At 45.1% G+C, this 18,130-nt stretch overlaps 1 protein-coding gene across 1 annotated transcript; it reads left to right on the top strand.

Annotated features, from left to right (window-relative positions):
* The first annotated feature begins 9,847 nt into the window (after window positions 1-9,847).
* LOC112879543 lies at window positions 9,848-16,213 on the top strand. The gene is made up of 7 exons (XM_025943818.1): window positions 9,848-10,039; window positions 11,847-13,703; window positions 13,785-13,842; window positions 13,977-14,125; window positions 14,746-14,832; window positions 15,028-15,156; window positions 15,889-16,213. The coding sequence occupies exons 1-7, from the start codon at window positions 9,971-9,973 to the stop codon at window positions 16,009-16,011; spliced, it is 2,472 nt and encodes an 823-aa protein (XP_025799603.1). The 5' UTR covers window positions 9,848-9,970; the 3' UTR covers window positions 16,012-16,213.
* Window positions 16,214-18,130: the final 1,917 nt, after the last annotated feature.

The following is an 18,130-nucleotide window of genomic DNA, read 5'->3' as shown; positions in this document are numbered from 1 at the left end:
ACGCCCTTCGGAAGTGCATAAATTCGCCAACGCTCTTGAGCAGCATGTACATCCTCAACATCCACCCTTGTTCGTCGTGATGGCATCCCCATGGCCCATCCGGGGAAACACTATTCTCCGGCTAAGGAACAAGACACCACGCCCCGATCTGATCCACCCCAACAATAGCACGAAAAGGTCAGTCTCGTCGTCGGCTGATGCGCTCGATCCCTAAGTTGGGCGATGATCGATCGATCTCCATTTGTCAACTCGCCAGCTCGCCATGGACATCGTCAGACAAAAGCTGCACAGAGTGTGTTTATTTTCGATGATCTGTAGCCATGTTGTTTTGCCAGAATGTACTCCCCAAACAACGTAGCATGTGGAGGAGATGCTCCGTGGCGTTTACATGATGATCTCTAGCGTGATAAAACTGTAAGCAAACCAGTGGCGAAAATGAAAGCCCCCGCGCATGTGTGGTGTACACCTGGACCGAGATGGAGATGCGTCCATCCATGATCCACCAAGCTGCTGCAGGCCACGCATTTCCGATTAGAATACGGCACGCGAGCCTCCCAGGATCCTGCCTGCGATGCTGCTCCGGCTGCATGCAGCTACCTCTCGTAGCATCCAAAGACGGGAGAGAGAGAATATTTTAGTAGCTACAAGTTGGGTCAGTGCCAGTGTTGAACAGCAATTCGTTTTTGCTTTATTTTTTCAAGAAAAAAAAAGCAGCAAGCTGCATTTACGAACGATATTAGGAGCGGCACCAATTTTGACAAATTGGAAACAAGTGACACGTTTGAAACGGTATACAAACCAGGTGCCAAAATGCTCCCTAGATGAAAGCTCCGGCGACCCCGTTTTGGGGGCGTGGGACCCATCGCGACTCGCCGGCCGCCGGCACGGCACGTATGCGCGCGCGGCGCTGGATTCCACGCCGGCGGGCGCACGCCGCTTGTACGGACCGCGGGGGACAAGTGGAGTACGGACCACCGGGGGGGGGGGGGGTTGGTTAATTACAAAATGCCAGAGTACGCAGAGAATTCGGCTAATCGATGCGCTGTCACGCGCGAGCGGCAGAGTGCCAGGGTTGGGTTAAGGGCCTGTTTAGACCAGGGCGTATAAACGCAAAAAAGTTTTTTTCAAAAGAATCTTATCAATTTGAAGTACTAAATGAAGTCTATTTATAAAACATTTTGCATAGATGGGTTGTAAATCGCGAGACGAATCTAATGATGCTAATTAATTCATGATTAAGCAATAATTAGCGGATGGTTACTGTAGCATCACTGTTGCAAAACATGGATTAAGTAGGCTCATTAGATTCGTCTCGTGATTTACAGCTCATCCATGCAAAAAGTTTTGTAAATAGACTTCATTTAGTACTTCAAATTAGTAAGATTCTTTTGAAAATTTTGCGTTTACGGTTTTTTTACGTTTTTACGCTAGCAACTAAACAGGCCCTAAGCCTCATTTTTCGTACGGACGCGGGCGTACGGGTCCGTGGTATACGGCCTGCTGTCTGGGCAGCGTGGTGATTCTGCTGCTGCTGGTGGTTCAGAGTTCAGGCTGTCGTTGGTTGATTAAGCTGCGTGATTGGGCAGGTGATTAAGCGGCAGACCTGCACGTCAGTCAGCGCCGCTGTTTGGTAGCGTGTACAGTACTTCCTTCAAGTGCTTCTGTAACCAAATCCAAGAGAGCTTAACTAGGTGAAAATCACAAAAATGTGATGAGAACACCATGGATTACACAATTTTCTATTAATAATCTGGTTGTGAAACCAAAAGAGAAAAAAGAAACGGGAGCTGAAGGCCCAGCTGGAAGACAGACGCAGACACACCTTGCCCATCTGGCAGATCGGAGTCGGACCGGAGGCAGGCAGCATCCACTCGCTGTACGCCGCGAGTCGACGGGGCGGGTACTGGTACGCCAGCGCGGCCGGCTGTACTGTACCCTGCCCTGGCGCAGCGGATCCCCCGGGAGCGCGGCGGGGGGGGGGGGGGGTGGGGAGGGGGTGGTGGGGGGACGGTGAGGCGGGTACAAGCGGCGGTACGGTTCCGTAGCTACGGCCACGCCCACGCCGCGCGCGTCCGCGTCAGGCGCCGCGCTCCCACCGCCCACGCGAGAATCCTCCGCGCCGGGTACGCCGTGTGGCCCAGGACCCCCCGCCGGATCCCGGGTCCCGGCCGACCAGGACTCCTGCGCCTGCTACCGAACCACGTTGCTTCGCCGGCCGTCCCTCGACCCTCTGCCACACTTCCTGATGGAATTCATTCAAAAGTTCAGCGGGACTTTTTATTTTCAAAAACTTCAAAACTCGAGCGAGGTGTTTTAATTTGGCTGGACCCTGAGCTAGCAACACGCCAACACCCAGTAGGATCGTGTTGCGCAACCTAAACGACGACTCCGTCAAGCTACTGCTACTAGTGCCAAGCGTGCCCACACCCTTTCCGAAGAAATCAAGGCGGGGGTGGTGTCGTTTCACTGAAGAAGAGCTGATGATCTCCGTCACCCTGGAGCCACTGGTTTTTGGTTTCCGTTGATCTGTTCACGCAAGTTTCCAAACCTAGATACAGCACATCTTTAATTATTGTTAAATGCGCGGGTATTGGCGAGTGGTGAGCGGAGTCCTTCCCCCGCGACAAGGGCAAAAGGCAGCACAAGTTTTCCCCCCGAAATATTCGGGGGCGCACCAGCTAGTGCGTGATTGAGATGTCATCGTGGAAATGGTCTCCTAGGTTGGAGTAGCCAGCTGGTCTTGGTGAAATTTCAAAAGGATTCCACAGAGAGACCCATTAAGTTCGCTTGCGCACGCGCGCGCAAAATTCACAAGTAAATAAATGTATCCTTGTCTTGTAATTGGTTTGGTTTAGACCTCATGGTCGCTAGCTTGGGATGCACTTTTCTTCCATCCTCAAAGTCAGCAAACACTTTGCTTAGCAGCTTAGGTCATTATGCTAGTAGGTCGATCACAATGCTATAAAGTTTACGAAACTAAGGGTCAGGTTAGAATAACGTGCCCTCAGATCTTTCCACAGGTACTGCGAGTACAAAATCATACACTTACTTCATAGGCTGTGCAAGTCCTCATCTCAATAAAAAAAAAACCTACAAAGATACCTACTTAAACAGTAATCAAACCCCTAAGCTCGACTACTAAAGCTAATCAAGTACTCCTAGGCCAGGCAGAGTAGGCATGCAGGTCGGTCAGGATCGGTTCAGTTCATGCTAGCCCAAATCTCCAAGATGCACTTGAACTGCATTCTAGGTAGAGCTGCCGGCCGGCGCAGTTTGGATCGTGGCGACCAGGAGGGGAAGGCCTTTCCCAAATTCCAGGCCAGTGCTGGGTGCACATGCCCGAGGTTCAGATCGAACACATGCAGCGGCAGCAAGCTAAGTACCAAAGACCCAGCGCAGGTCCGCATCCTATGAGCACAAAAAGGTAGGGGGATTTGTTCTTGCACGTACTGGTTATGCCAGACTGGAGTATGCAGTGAGAAGGAAACTACAGGGCAGGGCTCCCATGTACCCATGTACCCATCACATGGCAGGCTTCAATATTCTTGGCAGGGTTGGGTATGGAAGCCATCATCCATGAGTTGATTGGAGGTGGTGGGCGCCTCTGCCTTCCCTAGTTCCTTTCTTCTTCTTCTTTTTTTTTTTGAGGGATTCCCTAGTTCCTTTCTAGTGTAAGGTTGATTAATTTTCCCAAGACTTGACCTAATGAGCAATGATCCAGGATCTAAGGAAGATGGCAACTATAGATGCAGATGATTTGGATCCTTGAGATAGTACTAGAATAATGGGAAATGTAATTAATAGTCGGCATGGTTCACTACACTATGACAGGCACATCCATGGTTCACGTACACTTATGTTACTGTAAGTCTTCATGGATTATTGCTAGTGCTTCTACGATGACCTCGCGAGTCACGGTTCGAGATTGCCACTGACACGCCGAGGCACGTGGCAACCCATGAGACCCCAAATGAAGAGAGAGTACATTTTCAGAAAATAATTCCGAATCTCCAGAAGCTAACTTGCTAGTTCAGTTCCCAAGTCAACTGCACTCTCATGGAGCCGTGGTCTGTATTCGCTCGAGTACGGAGTACCACGTAGTAAACGCTGGCGTGCTTGTGGATGTGGAGGAGCCTGCCTCTCGCAGTCCCGCTGCCCTTGTTTTTACCGACATCACGCATAGCCGTTGGTGTCAAGACTCCGGATTGCCCATGCCGTTTCTTCTCTACACGACTGTGGACCACGACGAAAGCAAAGCTGATCCCCTCTTCCCTCAAGTCCACATTTTTTGTCAAAACCTGTCATGCTCACGGACATTAAGTCGAAGGGGAACAGAAACTTTAACTAGAGGAATTACCACCACAGATGCCCTGGCCGATTTTTTTTTTCAGAACTGATTTCAACTTCTTCCAGATGATAAAAGTACTGCAAGTGACGAGTGAAAACAGTAGCAGTACCAAACTGCGGTCCAATGTTTCTTTTTTTTTGCCCAAGTATTTTGAAGAAGACGGTTCAAGTGGAAACTATACTTTCCTCTCCTCAAAAAGTTTGAAGCCCACGAAAATTGCAACATAAGAGGTTGACAGGTCAGATCTCAGGCCCAGTAAATTCCAACATGTCACTGTAAAACCTTTGGTCATTAAATTCCATCCTCCAACTGCGACCACCCATCTGTTCTCTAGAGAGAGAGAGAGAGAAACGGAAGAAAGAAAACATCCAAAACCTTGCATTGTCACAGCCTCACAGTCAGTCACAGGTCATTTCCGGATTTTTTTTTTCTTTCGGTTCTCTTCAGGTTTCAGCCAGCCATAAAAGATTCTGAACCCTCACAAAAGGGATCGGCCCACCAGGTCCCACCAGGTCCCGCGTTCGCACGCCGCTTAAGCGCGTGCATCAAACTAGCCGATCACCTGACAGTTAATTAGCCAGCTGATTAGTCACCCAATCCAATCAGTCGCCACCGTTCAAAGCTACTACTCCTGCTGATGGAGTCCGCTCGGCCACAATCAGAAGAGCGGGGGCGTCGTGGCGGGCCCCGCGGTCAGGGGGGGCGTACGGAGCCGGGTGGGTGGCCAGCATCGATCCGTTTTTCAATGCGGCCTCGTCCGTACGGGGGTGCTACGGAACTGCACGGAAGGGGCACGGGCTGTACGGCCGTGGACTCCGGGGGGTTCCCGTTGGGTGCTGTCCTACCAGCAGTGGAAACACAGGAGTGCTCAGCCAACCAGCGTGGAGAGTGGACTGAAGGTACACGTGAGATTACCGTTGAACGGAGTGATCTGACCATGATGAGCCATGAAAACTCATGTTATGGGAGTAGCGAAGATGAGGTTCACTTGGACCTACATGAACCGTACGAGGATGAGTTGTACTGTAGAGTTGTACGCACTGCGCCTTCTTTGTTCATCGGAAGGAGAACTACTGCACTGTTATGATATATACCAGTATGCTTCGTATGCACATTTTGTTCTCGGAAAGGGGAAGGGGAGACGAGCTTTCCATTTGTAACAAAAGTAGCACCATCATTGTCACGAAAACCTGATTTTCCTAAGTGAGGTGAGGTCTACAAATGCAAGAGAAAGCCAACTTTGAAACCCAAGCCTTTGATCTCCTCTCGATCGGTGTAACAAAAGGTACGCAAAAAATAATTAAAACCACACAACCTGAAGCACAGTCATGATGCACCCAACCCACTAGCTCACATGGGGTTATGGTCCACAGCCCACATCTTCTACTTTAGCTTGCGGTCTTTTCCGTACCAAAGGGGCTACGGAGTTGCACGGAGGAGATGAGGTGTACGGCATGGAATTTGAGGGCTCTTTTTGGTGCCATCCTAGTGGATGTATGTGTGTGTTCGGCCAACCACTATAGAGCGTGCATCAGAAGGATACTCGAGCTAGCAAAGCTATTTCCACTACATGGAACAATATTCTAGTAAAAAAAGGATATTGTCCTACACATGAGCTCAGCTATTTCAAAGCACACTTTAGTTGAACCGGTCTTTTGGGCGACGTCAAAAGTTGACCCGCATGACATGCACAATTCTTCTAGCAACTTTCATTTTGATAAATAAATCATATTAAAATAATGCTACAAAAATCCAAGGCGGTGCACATCGATCTTTGTTGATTAGTACATGAAGAGCTAAGATTTGAACCCGCGAAGTACGATTTTTACGCCTCTCTCAGTTGCTCATTACGCACTATGATAAAATTAAGGGAAAAGTCTGATTTACACCCTTGAAATATCGTAAAAATTCTTCAACTATAAAACTGGATAAAAGAGGCCATCCAACTATTAAATTTGGCCCTTAGAGTGGTTTTGAAGGTGGTTTCGTATTTTTAAAAAAATTTAAAAATTCTAATTAGATTAAAAAATCAAAACTAATTCATTTTAAATCAAAAAATATGAAACTACTACTAATTTTTTTCTAAAAATTTAACCTATCTATTATTGCTCTATTTGAATCTTAGTTATTCAAAAATAATAGGTATAACTACAAGCAATCAAATATTATGAATATAAAAAAAATTAGATTTGAATAGCTGACAAGTATGTGCCAATAGATAGGCTATATTTTTAGAAAACTTTTGGTACCTATTTCATATTTGTTGATTTAAAATGAATTACTTATAATTTTTTAGTTTAAATTTGAATATATTTAATTCTTAAAAAATGGAAACCACCTTAGAAACCACATAAAGGGCTAAATTTGTCCGATTTTAATAGTTAGATGACCTTTGTTATCCGATTTTATAGTTGAAGGTTGAAAATTAAACTTTTATGGAGGATGTAAACTGGACTTTTTTCTAAAATTAAAAGATACCGTAAGTGACAACAAGAACAAGCACATAAATTAAAACATGAAGCGAGGTTGTCAATAGCAATGAAAAAGCAGGGATGCCGAAAAGAGTGAGGCGCACGCTGGCACGGGAAAGCCAGGTATGAAACCAAACCCAATCGATCTTCCAACATGATTGATGTAAGCCAAACACGCCCCAAAGCGAAACCACATGGTAGCCGACTCGCCCGAGCCTCCAAAGCAAGCACAGTCACCCACGAGGTGATCCTACGCATCGTCCACATCTCTAGCTGGCTAGCCTATGGTGTGTCTCGCCTTGCAGATGATAGTGGAGGCAGACAGCACAAAAGCTGGGACGGATAGGTAGTAGGATGTGGATCATCACTCCACTTGAGAAAGAAAACTGATGAAAAGAAAAGAGGCACTACATCTTTCATCAAAGAAAAGGAAAGAAAAAGAAGAAGACAGTATGCATTGCCAAACAAGCAAGGGCAACGATGAAATGTGAACGCCTGCTTTTGATCGTCTGGAAAGCCAGTTTTTCAAAAAAAACAAAAAGACAAAAAAAAAAGATCGCCGGGGAAGCCGGTACCCAAAGGTGACGGTAGTTTTTTTTTAAGAAAAAGGAGAGGCGACGGTAGATGGGCCGACACAACCGGTCCGCCCGGCATAGTTTGGTGGGAAAGAAATTCGCGTGCACCGGCCACCGTATCGTGGTACGGAGATTCTTATCTGCCCCCGTGCACCTTTTGTTTTCGTGCGCCGTTGGCCTTGGCTTATGAAATTGCCCAGCTTGATTTCAGTCTTTGACACGAGCTGTCTGCCTGTCTCAGCAGAGCGGCGCTGGGTCCGTACGGTACGGCATCGGCAGCGAAGCCAGGCTGAGCGACGTCTCCTTGTGCTTGTATGGTTAACGGTAGCAAGGGCCTAGTACGGTCCATACCCGAAATGCCGGCGAAAATAAGGTCCCTGCAGAGTGGATTATTTTGAAATGCATGGAAACTTTGGTCAAATTTCGGGACTAACTCAGCGCTAACATGCATGAGCAAACAGGTTTGAGACGAGATTGGATTCGCACAACTAATCTATTAGTTGGTTAGTTGGAACCGTCGGGTTGGATCAGCGAATTGGATAGTTACGATCCAGCCAGTGGGTTGGATCAGCTAATTGGATTGCTACAATCCATCTTGTTTGAGAACATTACCTAGACGTGAGCCGGTCTCATTGCATCCACTCGAACTAAGATAAAGATTAGCTACTGATGGATCCAAACCGTATCTTCGATGAAAAGAAGTAAGGGACGTGGTGAACAGTGTGCGCACGCCGCAGCTCACATTGCATTCCATTTGGAGCACACCCCTTGCTTCCTAGCTCTCATGCTCCTACAGCCTACTTCCACTGCAGAGCTAGCATTAATTAGGCAGCTGATGGATCCAAAGCCGTTCGTTATTCCATTAATTACATGTCGTACGGACGACGGATCCCCTTTCGGTCCGAGATAAGATAAAGCAGGGAGCTGAGCCCCGGATTACGAGGCAGATAAGCTAAATCTCCGCGCCTTTAATACCTTGGGCCCTCTGCTTTGTCTGAAAACAACCTAAAGCTGCCCGTGATATTCAGAGTCAAGTGCATGACAGACAAAGGCCCCCGCCTTGATTCAGACATTGGGCATCGGCTGGGCGGCAGTATCAGCAGACCTCACTGTCGCAACTCGCAAGGCAAGTTTCAGACAGAAAAGGAGGTAGCAGTGAAGCAGCAAGCTGATCGAGCAGAGGGAGTGCTGCTTTCTTTTTGGGCGGGCAGAAATCTTGTCTGGATTTTCTTAAAAAAAAAAGAGAAATCTTATCTGGAGCATTACTGCTGCTGCTGCTGCTGCTACAAAAAGGTTTATTTCTCTCAGAATTACCACTATGTACTCCATGAACGACTGCTCTGGAGTCTGTCTGAACTCGAACGACCGCGTTGGTTTGTCTTGTTTACCTACCCTACCCATACCATGCGGCTTCCTCGACGAACGATGTGGGAGTGGGACCGGCCGTCGGTGTGACTAGCTGTGAGTACGGTCGGTCGGCACGTACCTACTACTCCTACCAATCCAACAAGCTGACCGCTCAGGCGCTCACTGCAACGCCCACCTGCAATGCCGCGTACGGGAACAGTACCACGGACAGGAAGGCACCATGGCAGCGATGGCCCGTACATAAAGTGTACGGTACCGTACCACTGCAGCTTCGTCGCCGGCACGGACGCAGGGTGTACGTTCAGGCATGTCCCATCGCCTGAGACGGAGAGGATACTGGGTGCGATACGGCCATACCAGTATACCACAAGCCCTGCGCGGCCCGCGGCCACGGCGGCGGAGGCCGCGCCCGCCGCCGGGTCGCCCGCGGACACGTCGCGGGCTGTGCGACGGCGGTCCTCGCCGACCAGATGGAGCTCTTCTGCAGCGGCGGCCGGTCGTCGTCGCCCAACCCGCCGTGCTGCGAGGCCGTGGTGGCCCGCTCCGCCCGCACCACAAGCCATACCATCCGTCGTTGAGTCATCGACGAACAACTTTGACTGCTGCTGCTTCTCTGTGAACGGGCTACGTTTCGCATGGGCCGAAGAGGATGTTCGTGGAAACTGGGCCGACTACGGATTATATGGGCTTTAAATTTTTGTCCACGGAAATATTAACTGGGCCGAATACAGAGTTGCGTTGATTCGATGATTTATTTGCCTCGAAAAAGGGCGGCCGCCGTGCGGACCTGAACGGCCCACGTCCGGGCCGCAACACTCTTCCAAAGAAGGTGGGCTAAGAGAGAAAGAGAGGTTCGAGGAAATTGGGGCCCAATCTGGGTTAGCTCTTAGCTGGGCTTCTCATCTTTGGGCAGAGGAGAGAGTTCCGGGCTTCTTTCTTGGAAAGGAAGCTGCGCTGCTGCGCTGCCAGCAGCTGTGGGCCGGTGGCGTGCGGTGAGCGTGGGAAGCGCTGAGCTGTCGCCTCCGCACCGCTCGATTCGCCATTGGCAGCAGGCCAGCAGCACCTGCTTCCCTTCCACACCGCCACTGCCGTCTCTCTCTTCGCCTCCTACTCGCTCGCTCCCCGAAAAACCGAACCCCACCACCACCACGCCGCGCGGCTCCGGCCGCATTCCCGGAATCCTGAAGGCCGGGGGCGGGCGGGGCGCCATGGGGACCGTCTCGGCCGCGGCGGGATGGACTGCCGAGGACGACGTGCTCCTGAAGAACGCCGTCGAGGTAATTGACGCCGCCCGACTCGAGCATTCCCCTTCCGTATCCCCAGCAGCTCCCCGCGAACGCTCCGCCCGGCGCGCCTCGCGCCGCAGGCGCGGAATTCCGCCGCTCTTCGTCCGCTTCCCGCCCGGCCCGGCCGCAGCATGTCGCTGGGCTGGCTCGTCGCCTCCGTCGCGTTCGATTCGCGGCGCGGCCCGATTGGAATTGCTGTGAATTTCGGGTTCGGTTGGTAGGGGGCGGTGCTGGTCCGTCGTGTGTGCGGTTTTGGAGGAGCTAATCGCTCGGCGGAAATAAAATTGAGGATGCGATCGTGCTCCCTACCTGTAGCCTATTGAGGAGAATGTTTTAGCTACTGATGCACGCTTGACCTGACGACGTGGAATGCTGAAACTCGCTGTCTTATCCGATTGCTTTTGCTGATTCAGTTTACTTGCTGTTTGTAATTTGAGTAATTCTCCTCATGGCTGGCTGCTCAAGTCTGGTTTGATCCCTGTTACTCAGCATAGTTAACAGGTCGAGTGACTGTAATGCGGGCATCGTTGTAGAGGATAGGAGACCTTGTTAAGCAATGTGGCAATGTACCATAATGCTAGTCTGTTTGTTTTTTCTGCTACGGTTCGTATTGCTTTCCTCGCACTGTTTGGCTGTTATTTGTCACTGCCCAATGGCACTTCCTGAACAGTTCCATTCGTGTGGCATATGGACTTGTGTACGGTCACGGTTTGATCCCTTGCCAGATACAGTACGTTGCAAGGAATACTGTAGAAACACATGGCCTTTAATTTTAGGATCTATTGGAGAACTTGGTAATAAGATTCGATTCAGTTTACTGGAACAACATAATCAACTTGTACTGATAGCATGTGTCTGTTCTGCTGCTTTTGATGCTACTGTTTTGTTGCCTTTTAATTTTCTGGATCTGTTTAGTGTACCAAGGTTATTTGTAAAAGAATTATCCTCTTCGAGTTGCATTTAGTAACTACCGTACTACCTAGATTTTTCACCACAAGCTTGAGAAGTTATTGGTATTCTGTTTTTTAGGAAGTGTTCTGTTACTTAACATGTTTCATTAATTCTTTTCTACTTTACTTCTTAACTCAACTTATTAGCACGTGTCCAGTCTCACCTTTGGTGATCTGTGCCGAGAAATTTCCATTTCTGTAGTGTCCAATGAACTGTTACTGGTGCTCATTAGTGCCATATTTTGTGTGTGAGATGACTTTAATGCATTACAAAATTAAAGAACTGCAGTTCTACATAATTCCTTGCTGCTGTCATATGTGAACCAATGGTCTGAATGCTTTCATTTTCCTTGTCTATTTATTATGCAGTAAGCTCCTCTCATGGAAAGCTTGCACAAAATAGTGCGCAACCTATTAGCCCTCTTGCCAATATAATGCGTAGCATGTTGTGCCATTATTGGTGCTGTCCCTCATGCCATGAATGGGCATTGTGATAAGTGGTAACTCATGAAAAGAAAAACGACTTTGTTTCATTTCATTATTTCAATGATTTGACCTACATCGCATGTGGACTGTGGACTAAAAATTCAAATGTAGGACATACTCGATATACACTACTTCATACTTTATATTCGCCCGTGGACCGATTTGTACATTTGATATGTTAGGGCAAAGAATAGTAACAGTGGTGCTGATGTATTGCAGCTGCCATTCTATATTTGGTTGAAGTAATTGATCCATATTTTGAAAATCCTATATTGTGAGGGTTAAGTTTATTTTACTTCATGTGAATACGATCATTTTGTGTACACTGTTAAGTGTTAACTGAATCTGTGTTATTCTTGTAGGCTGGTGCCTCGTTGGAATCCTTGGCTAAAGGAGCTGTATGCTTCTCCCATAAATTCACCCTTCAAGAATTGCAGGATCGCTGGTATTCATTGCTATATGATTCAGAGACCTCAGCACAAGCATCTGCTCGCATGGCCAAGTATGAGATGGAGCTTTCAGTCTCCGATCCTGCTAAAGCAGTGAAGCTTTTCAACTCAAAGACAAAATGCTTTTCCCTGGGCAAGCGGAAAATAGATAGTGTAAAGAATCAGTATTATGCAATAAGAAAGAGAGTTTGCCATGGACCATGTTCGTCTGCTGATTTTGGTTATGTTATTGCACTCTGCTCATGTAATTCTACTGATGGTGGTGGTTGTGTATGTGGAGGCCATCATTTGGTTCACAAAGTTGATCCACCAGTAACCGTTGTAAGTGATTATGGGTTTATGGGTGGACACTATTCTGTGAGAAAACATGCACATTCCAATGGTAATGGACAATACTCATTCCATACAGAGCATTCTGATGGCAGCATGGTAATGGATGAAAGCCCGCATGGCAATGCGGATGCAGACCGGTTATATGTTTATGATGACAATGACATGAAGAATTCTCAGACTAGTGGAAGTAGTATAATCTCTACAGATAATAGGTCAGATCTTAGTGATCAGTTTGACCATGGAGCTAAAGGATTAAAGGCTGCACTGGGCATTGATCAAGATCAAGATGGAGAAAAGCATGGCCAATTTTCTGGGAACAGCACAGGAGGATTACGTGAGCTAGGATCAATTAAAGCAATTAGTCAAAAGTGGTGTTCTCTGGAGCCCAGCATTCCTACTTGGAGTATGGTTCTGGGTGTTAATTCACCTGATATACTGACAGATACGCGTATCATCGAACCAAAAACTCTTACACTTTCTGATGACAAGAAAATGGAAACAAATATCAGTGATGCACTTGCATTTCCAGCAACTTTATATAGTGTAATACCTGATTCTGGTTTAGGCAGTGCAGTGGTGTCAGAAGGTGGATTCATGCATTCCCATCTAAAGGGTTTCAGTCAGAAAGAAGACCTTGAGCTCCTCAGCAGTGAATTCTTTTCAGATTCTGCACGGGACACAGATCAAAAAGATTTCAGGTCCCATACCTTCGACACAACCAACTGTGGTAACCACATAGAACTGATTCAAAGAAAACAAAATGTGGCAGATGTTTCTGGAGTGGCCACTATACCTACTTCATCGGCGGTGTTTTATCCTGAACATAATGCTGAGTGTATGTTGAACACAGAAGATTCTGAAATCCCTTTCAATGATCATATACCCAGCCAGTCCACTTTAGAACCCACCTCCACCATGGACCAGGATTCTCAGAATGATGCGTGCTTGGTTCTTGCCAAACATATAAACATGGAAAATGCCCAATCTTCATCACCATCACAACCAATAAATCTGGAATCAGCCATCCTAGAGCAAAGTACAATGGTGTCTCTTAATGAAGGTAGCATTATAGGAAATGAGCCACCTGGCCTGTATTATGAATTTGGTGGTAAAAATGCAAACATGTGTATTTCAGCTCTGCGTTCTGTTGATGGAGGTGAAGAAACAGCTTCTGGTTTTGTTAAACATGAGTACTGTGATAATTTGCATAATCTGACTTTGAACAAGTCAGTTCAAGGCCCCAATCAAATGAATGGCAAACTTCTTTCTGATAAGCTCAAAATAGACAGTGAAACTGCTATCAAAAGCTGTGAATCGTCTGATGCATTGCCAGATACAGAATTTCATAATCCCATTGGAACTGTTTCAACTTTGAGCCAAGCAGAAGGATCTGACAGCGAGAATAGTGTTCCAAACTATTTTGACCTAGAAGCATTGGTACATATAGTTCTTTTCTTGGTTGAATTTACATGGTTTTGCATACCTTGGAGCTTCTGACTTCTCAAAACCTTACTGTAGATACTTGATCAGGACCTGATTCCATGGGATCAAGAATCCGAATTCATCCAACCAGAAGGTAAATGTAAATGGACGCTGATATTCTAAAGTCCATTTTTGTTGAAAATTTTCTTAATGTGTCCTGTTGTTATCTGTTATGTTGTTACGGATGCTAAAGCCAGTTCTTTTTATTTGGGCTATTTGTATCATCAGTTTCAAGGTTTCAGTATCCTGAAAGCAGGAAGGATTTGATAAGATTAGAGAAAGGGGCTTGCTCTTATATGAACAGATCTATCATGTCTAAGGGTGCTTTCGCCATTCTTTATGGCCAACGTTTGAAATGCTACATAAGGGATCCTGAGGTAATATTAAGCATTATATTTGAACCTTCAGTTCTTACAGTAAATATGATACTCCTAAAATTAAAAAAATGCATGTCATTTTGGATCTTGATTGTCCAAACTTCCTTATCTTTAACTTGCAGAAAGATAAATATGTAGAAAAAAATATGTAGAAAAATGTTTCGATTGGCCACATGGTAATAGTATCGTTAGAATTATTATGAGAAGGACTTTTCTTAACACTTCTATTATATTACTGTTAAAATTCATAGTCAAGCTTGTTTGTTCATATTATAGATGTGCCAATGTCCAAATAAGCAGAGCTACATACTCTTGTACAAAGGGAATAATTAATATAAATGAATCCATGGATGTATTCTCTGTTGTGGAACTTGAAGTGTTTAAGCATCTCTATTTGTTTCCAAATGTTTGTTGTGTCAAGAGACATCACTTAAGTGTTGGTTGTCAAACACACCTAGTTGCTTTTCTGCCTGTTGAATTCTCCAATAGTCTTTAAATAGCAATATTAAATATCACCCTGCAGGTTAAATATTTTGTCTGCAGTTGATATGTTTTGAAATGCGCTTCTTTATTACGTTGATGCCATCTTTAAAATTTTGCTTGATTCTCTTCTAATGCAGGTAACTCTTGGGAGAGAAACAGAAGAGGTACATGTTGATATTGATTTGGGAAAGGAAGGAAAGGCAAATAAAATATCCCGTCAACAGGTACATGGGCCTTTTGTAAAGTTAAAAATATTGGGTTGATTGAAGCTTTGATGCTGCAAGGAGTATCTAGTTATGTTTTCAGGATTTCTCGCCTTCTGTTATAAGTTGGCTCAGGCTAACTGCTAGCCCTTGTGTGTTTATTGTCTTGCCCTTATTGCTCACCTTCTTTTTGTAATCCTGTATTTTAATGTACAGGCAGTTATCAAGATGGATGATGGTGGAACTTTCTACATAAAAAATATTGGGAAGTTTTCAATTTTTGTGAATAGCAAAGAAGTACCATGTAACAAACGTATCAGCTTAATTTCAGACTCTTTACTTGAGGTATGGTCTTCCAATCTTTTCTTTCTTATGCTAGGAATTTCCTCTTCATATCAATTCGTCATTTGGTGATAAATGTCAGCAGTGTACTCAAGATCCATGCCCTGTTTAGTACTATAGTTACTGGCTCCCTTTTTGTTATATAGCTGCAAAACTTGTAGGTTGTAGAGCAATTAATTATGCATATTTGTATCAACCTTTGCGGCTTTGTTGTACCATAAGATTGAAGCACTCAAGCATTCTAGTTATTTCGAATTAGCTGAATGAAGATGATATGCTACTTTACTAGCTATTGCTTCAATTGTGGTTCATTAGTTCATATCTCACATGATACGCTGTACACCTATTTATGTAACTGCGTAGGGCAATAAGAAGCATGCTAATAGTGGAGAAATGAGCCGCAGCCAGAAAGAGACCTCATGCTTTCCTTTTTCAGTATATTGAATAGTTGATGCTATTCAAGTGTAGTAAAGAAGTTTGCCTTTTATGATGCCTTCTCTTCATGTCTCTCTATTGTTTTGCTCACGAGTCATGACTCATGTGAACATATCTGAACATGAAAAGTAATTGGAACTTGGAGGAGATCTTTAAGTGTGATTCACAAATAATGCAATGACAAGTAGGCTAGGTTAGAATGCTCTGTTTTGAACTAATTCTTGTCACCTGCTTATTTCACTGGCAAGTTACACGCGTAGGATTTTGAACTCTTACCAAGCTGTTTTTTTTGCCCTACAGATCAGGAACATGAAATTCATTTTTCACGTGAACCATGATGCTGTAAAGCAATACATAGCTCGCACTAGAAGTGGAAGCTCCCAAGGCGAGATCACAACATTTGCTTGGGATCAGAACCCTTGAATTAAAGTTATGAGCAAGCTTATTTATTTTTTATGATAGCTAATATATATTTATTCCAGATAGAATACCAGTTACCTTAGCTCCAGCCGCTCTACGTAAATCGATGTATATTCTTGGTTCTTCTATCATGGTTACCTCAAACTATGTTCTTTGGATGTTGGCTGCCACAGCTTTCTACTTGGCTTCATTTCTTCCCATAAAATCTTCATTGTTGGAAAAGAAAATATAGCTTAATTGAAGTTGGAATCCTGGAAGAGGGCAAACCTAATACTAACTTACTAATCCTAAGGGTCGGGTCAGTACTTCATTGAAAGTTCCTTTTTTTTTTTGGGGGGGTAGTAACTCATTGAAAGGTTTGGGTACTAGTTCAAATTTGAAGTAGCTATTCTAGCTTTCGTTATCAAGGTACGAGAACCATACAAAAAGTGCATTTTTGCCCCTTGGACCTTTGAACAGAAAATGATGCAAGGAGCTTTAATGAAAATCTGCCATGGGATTCTAAAGTGCTGTCAATGGATGTTAATATGTTATCTATCTTTTGTAACTTCTGATATGAACACAGCACGGTGCGCTATGGATCAAAGCATTTGATTCCTTCTTTCCAAGATGACCCCTTGCACATTCGAGTTTTTGTGCAACTGAAAACTGAATGAGATGAAGGTTCGCAAATCAATTGTTTCATATAACCAATGATGCGCCAGGAGCCCTTAGTGATTCGCGCGACTTGTAATAGTTTCATGTAAAAACCATCAAGATTGTCAAATCTTTGAGATCGGGAAAACATTTATTGCTACTGATACATCACTACAGGATGTGAACTCAAAAAATTTATTCCACCAAACACCCATTGAATCCAGTGCTACAAAGTGAGTTTTGAGTTATGGCTTGCCATTCCCATACACAAGGAACGCTGTATTGCTCTGTCCCAGTAGAATATTGGGTCCTTCTGTTCTAGAGCATATACATGCTACTAATTCTTGTTGCGATCACAACTCAGATCAAAGTGAGACCTTCAGAAACCAGAAGGAGCCGTATTGGTTTAGTAAAGGTACCAACTTACTCTACTTTCAAATTGTCACAACCATTTAGTTCTTTGAGCCTGTTTGGTTGGGATCCAAAATTTGCGAAGCCAAAACTAGGGTAAGCCTATAAATTTTGGCACTTATTTGGTTGAATTTCAAAAAACTGGCGCACCAAAGTTTCTGGGAAAATTGGCAATGTTCAGCTTGTCATATTTTGGTTGTCACATACGCACTTTCTGTTTTGGCATTTGTATTTTTGCATTGAATCATTTGGTGGCCAAAATTTTGGTACCCAACTAATGGCTATTCTTGGCCATTGGCAGACAAATTTTGGCATGCCCATGTTTTGACCTGCCCTAGCATTGGCAGGATAAATTTTGAAACCTAACCAAGCAAGCTCTCTGTACCATGCAATTAGGCGTATTTGGTAGTCTTCAATTTGGGATAGCTAAGAAAGGATCTCACTTCGATGGAAGATGATGTAATACGCATTACCATGTAAACATGTTGGTGATTGTCTCCATCAGTAATCCCAAAAGGTAGGGTAGCATGCACCTATTGCAGTGGTCGGATACGGAGGGGGCAAACACCACATAGAAAGGGTTGCTAGCAACAAACCTAAGCGCAATGGCTCATGGCCTCATGGCACCATTGTATCGATGCCACATGTGTTGTTGGTTGCTATTTGACAATAGTAGCACAAGAAGATGTAAGGAAGAGAAATTGGTGCCCAGAGATGGAGAAGGAATATTCGGTCGGTTCCAAGTACGCCGTGGTCACCAGAGCCGGTGAGCATGTTTAATGAATATTCATCACTAGAATTTGGTTGTTTCTAATTTTGTCATTGCTCTTTACCTCATTGAAAAAAAGCTAAAAATGCCATCACCAAACTCAACTTTTCTACTTAAAAAGGTATAAATATTTCTATTCTCATTTCCTACGTTTTGTTCTCTCTCTTTCAGTCTTGCTTTCACTCTTCCCCTTCTCCCTGGGTACTCCATGCCCATAAGTGTAGCGCAACTAGAGTTTTTCTTTTGCTGCCTTTATTACCTATAGTAAGGGTTCAATTAAAAAGAATAAGAATTTGATCAATGAAC

This window comes from Panicum hallii, chromosome 2 (genome assembly GCF_002211085.1).
Source record: "Panicum hallii strain FIL2 chromosome 2, PHallii_v3.1, whole genome shotgun sequence".
In the NCBI taxonomy this organism is placed as follows: Eukaryota; Viridiplantae; Streptophyta; class Magnoliopsida; order Poales; family Poaceae; genus Panicum; species Panicum hallii.
Note: the sequence above shows the minus strand (reverse complement) of the source record. Positions and strands in the feature narration are given on the sequence as shown.

What these genes read in the sequence shown, in the direction of transcription:
- LOC112879543 (XM_025943818.1), top strand. Translation starts at nt 9,971, where the DNA reads ATGGGGACCGTCTCGGCCGCGGCGGGATGGACTGCCGAGGACGACGTG. An exon ending in ATTTTGACCTAGAAGCATTG is followed by an intron (nt 13,704 to 13,784) that starts GTACATATAGTT and finishes ACCTTACTGTAG; the next exon opens with ATACTTGATCAGGACCTGAT. An exon ending in CGAATTCATCCAACCAGAAG is followed by an intron (nt 13,843 to 13,976) that starts GTAAATGTAAAT and finishes TTGTATCATCAG; the next exon opens with TTTCAAGGTTTCAGTATCCT.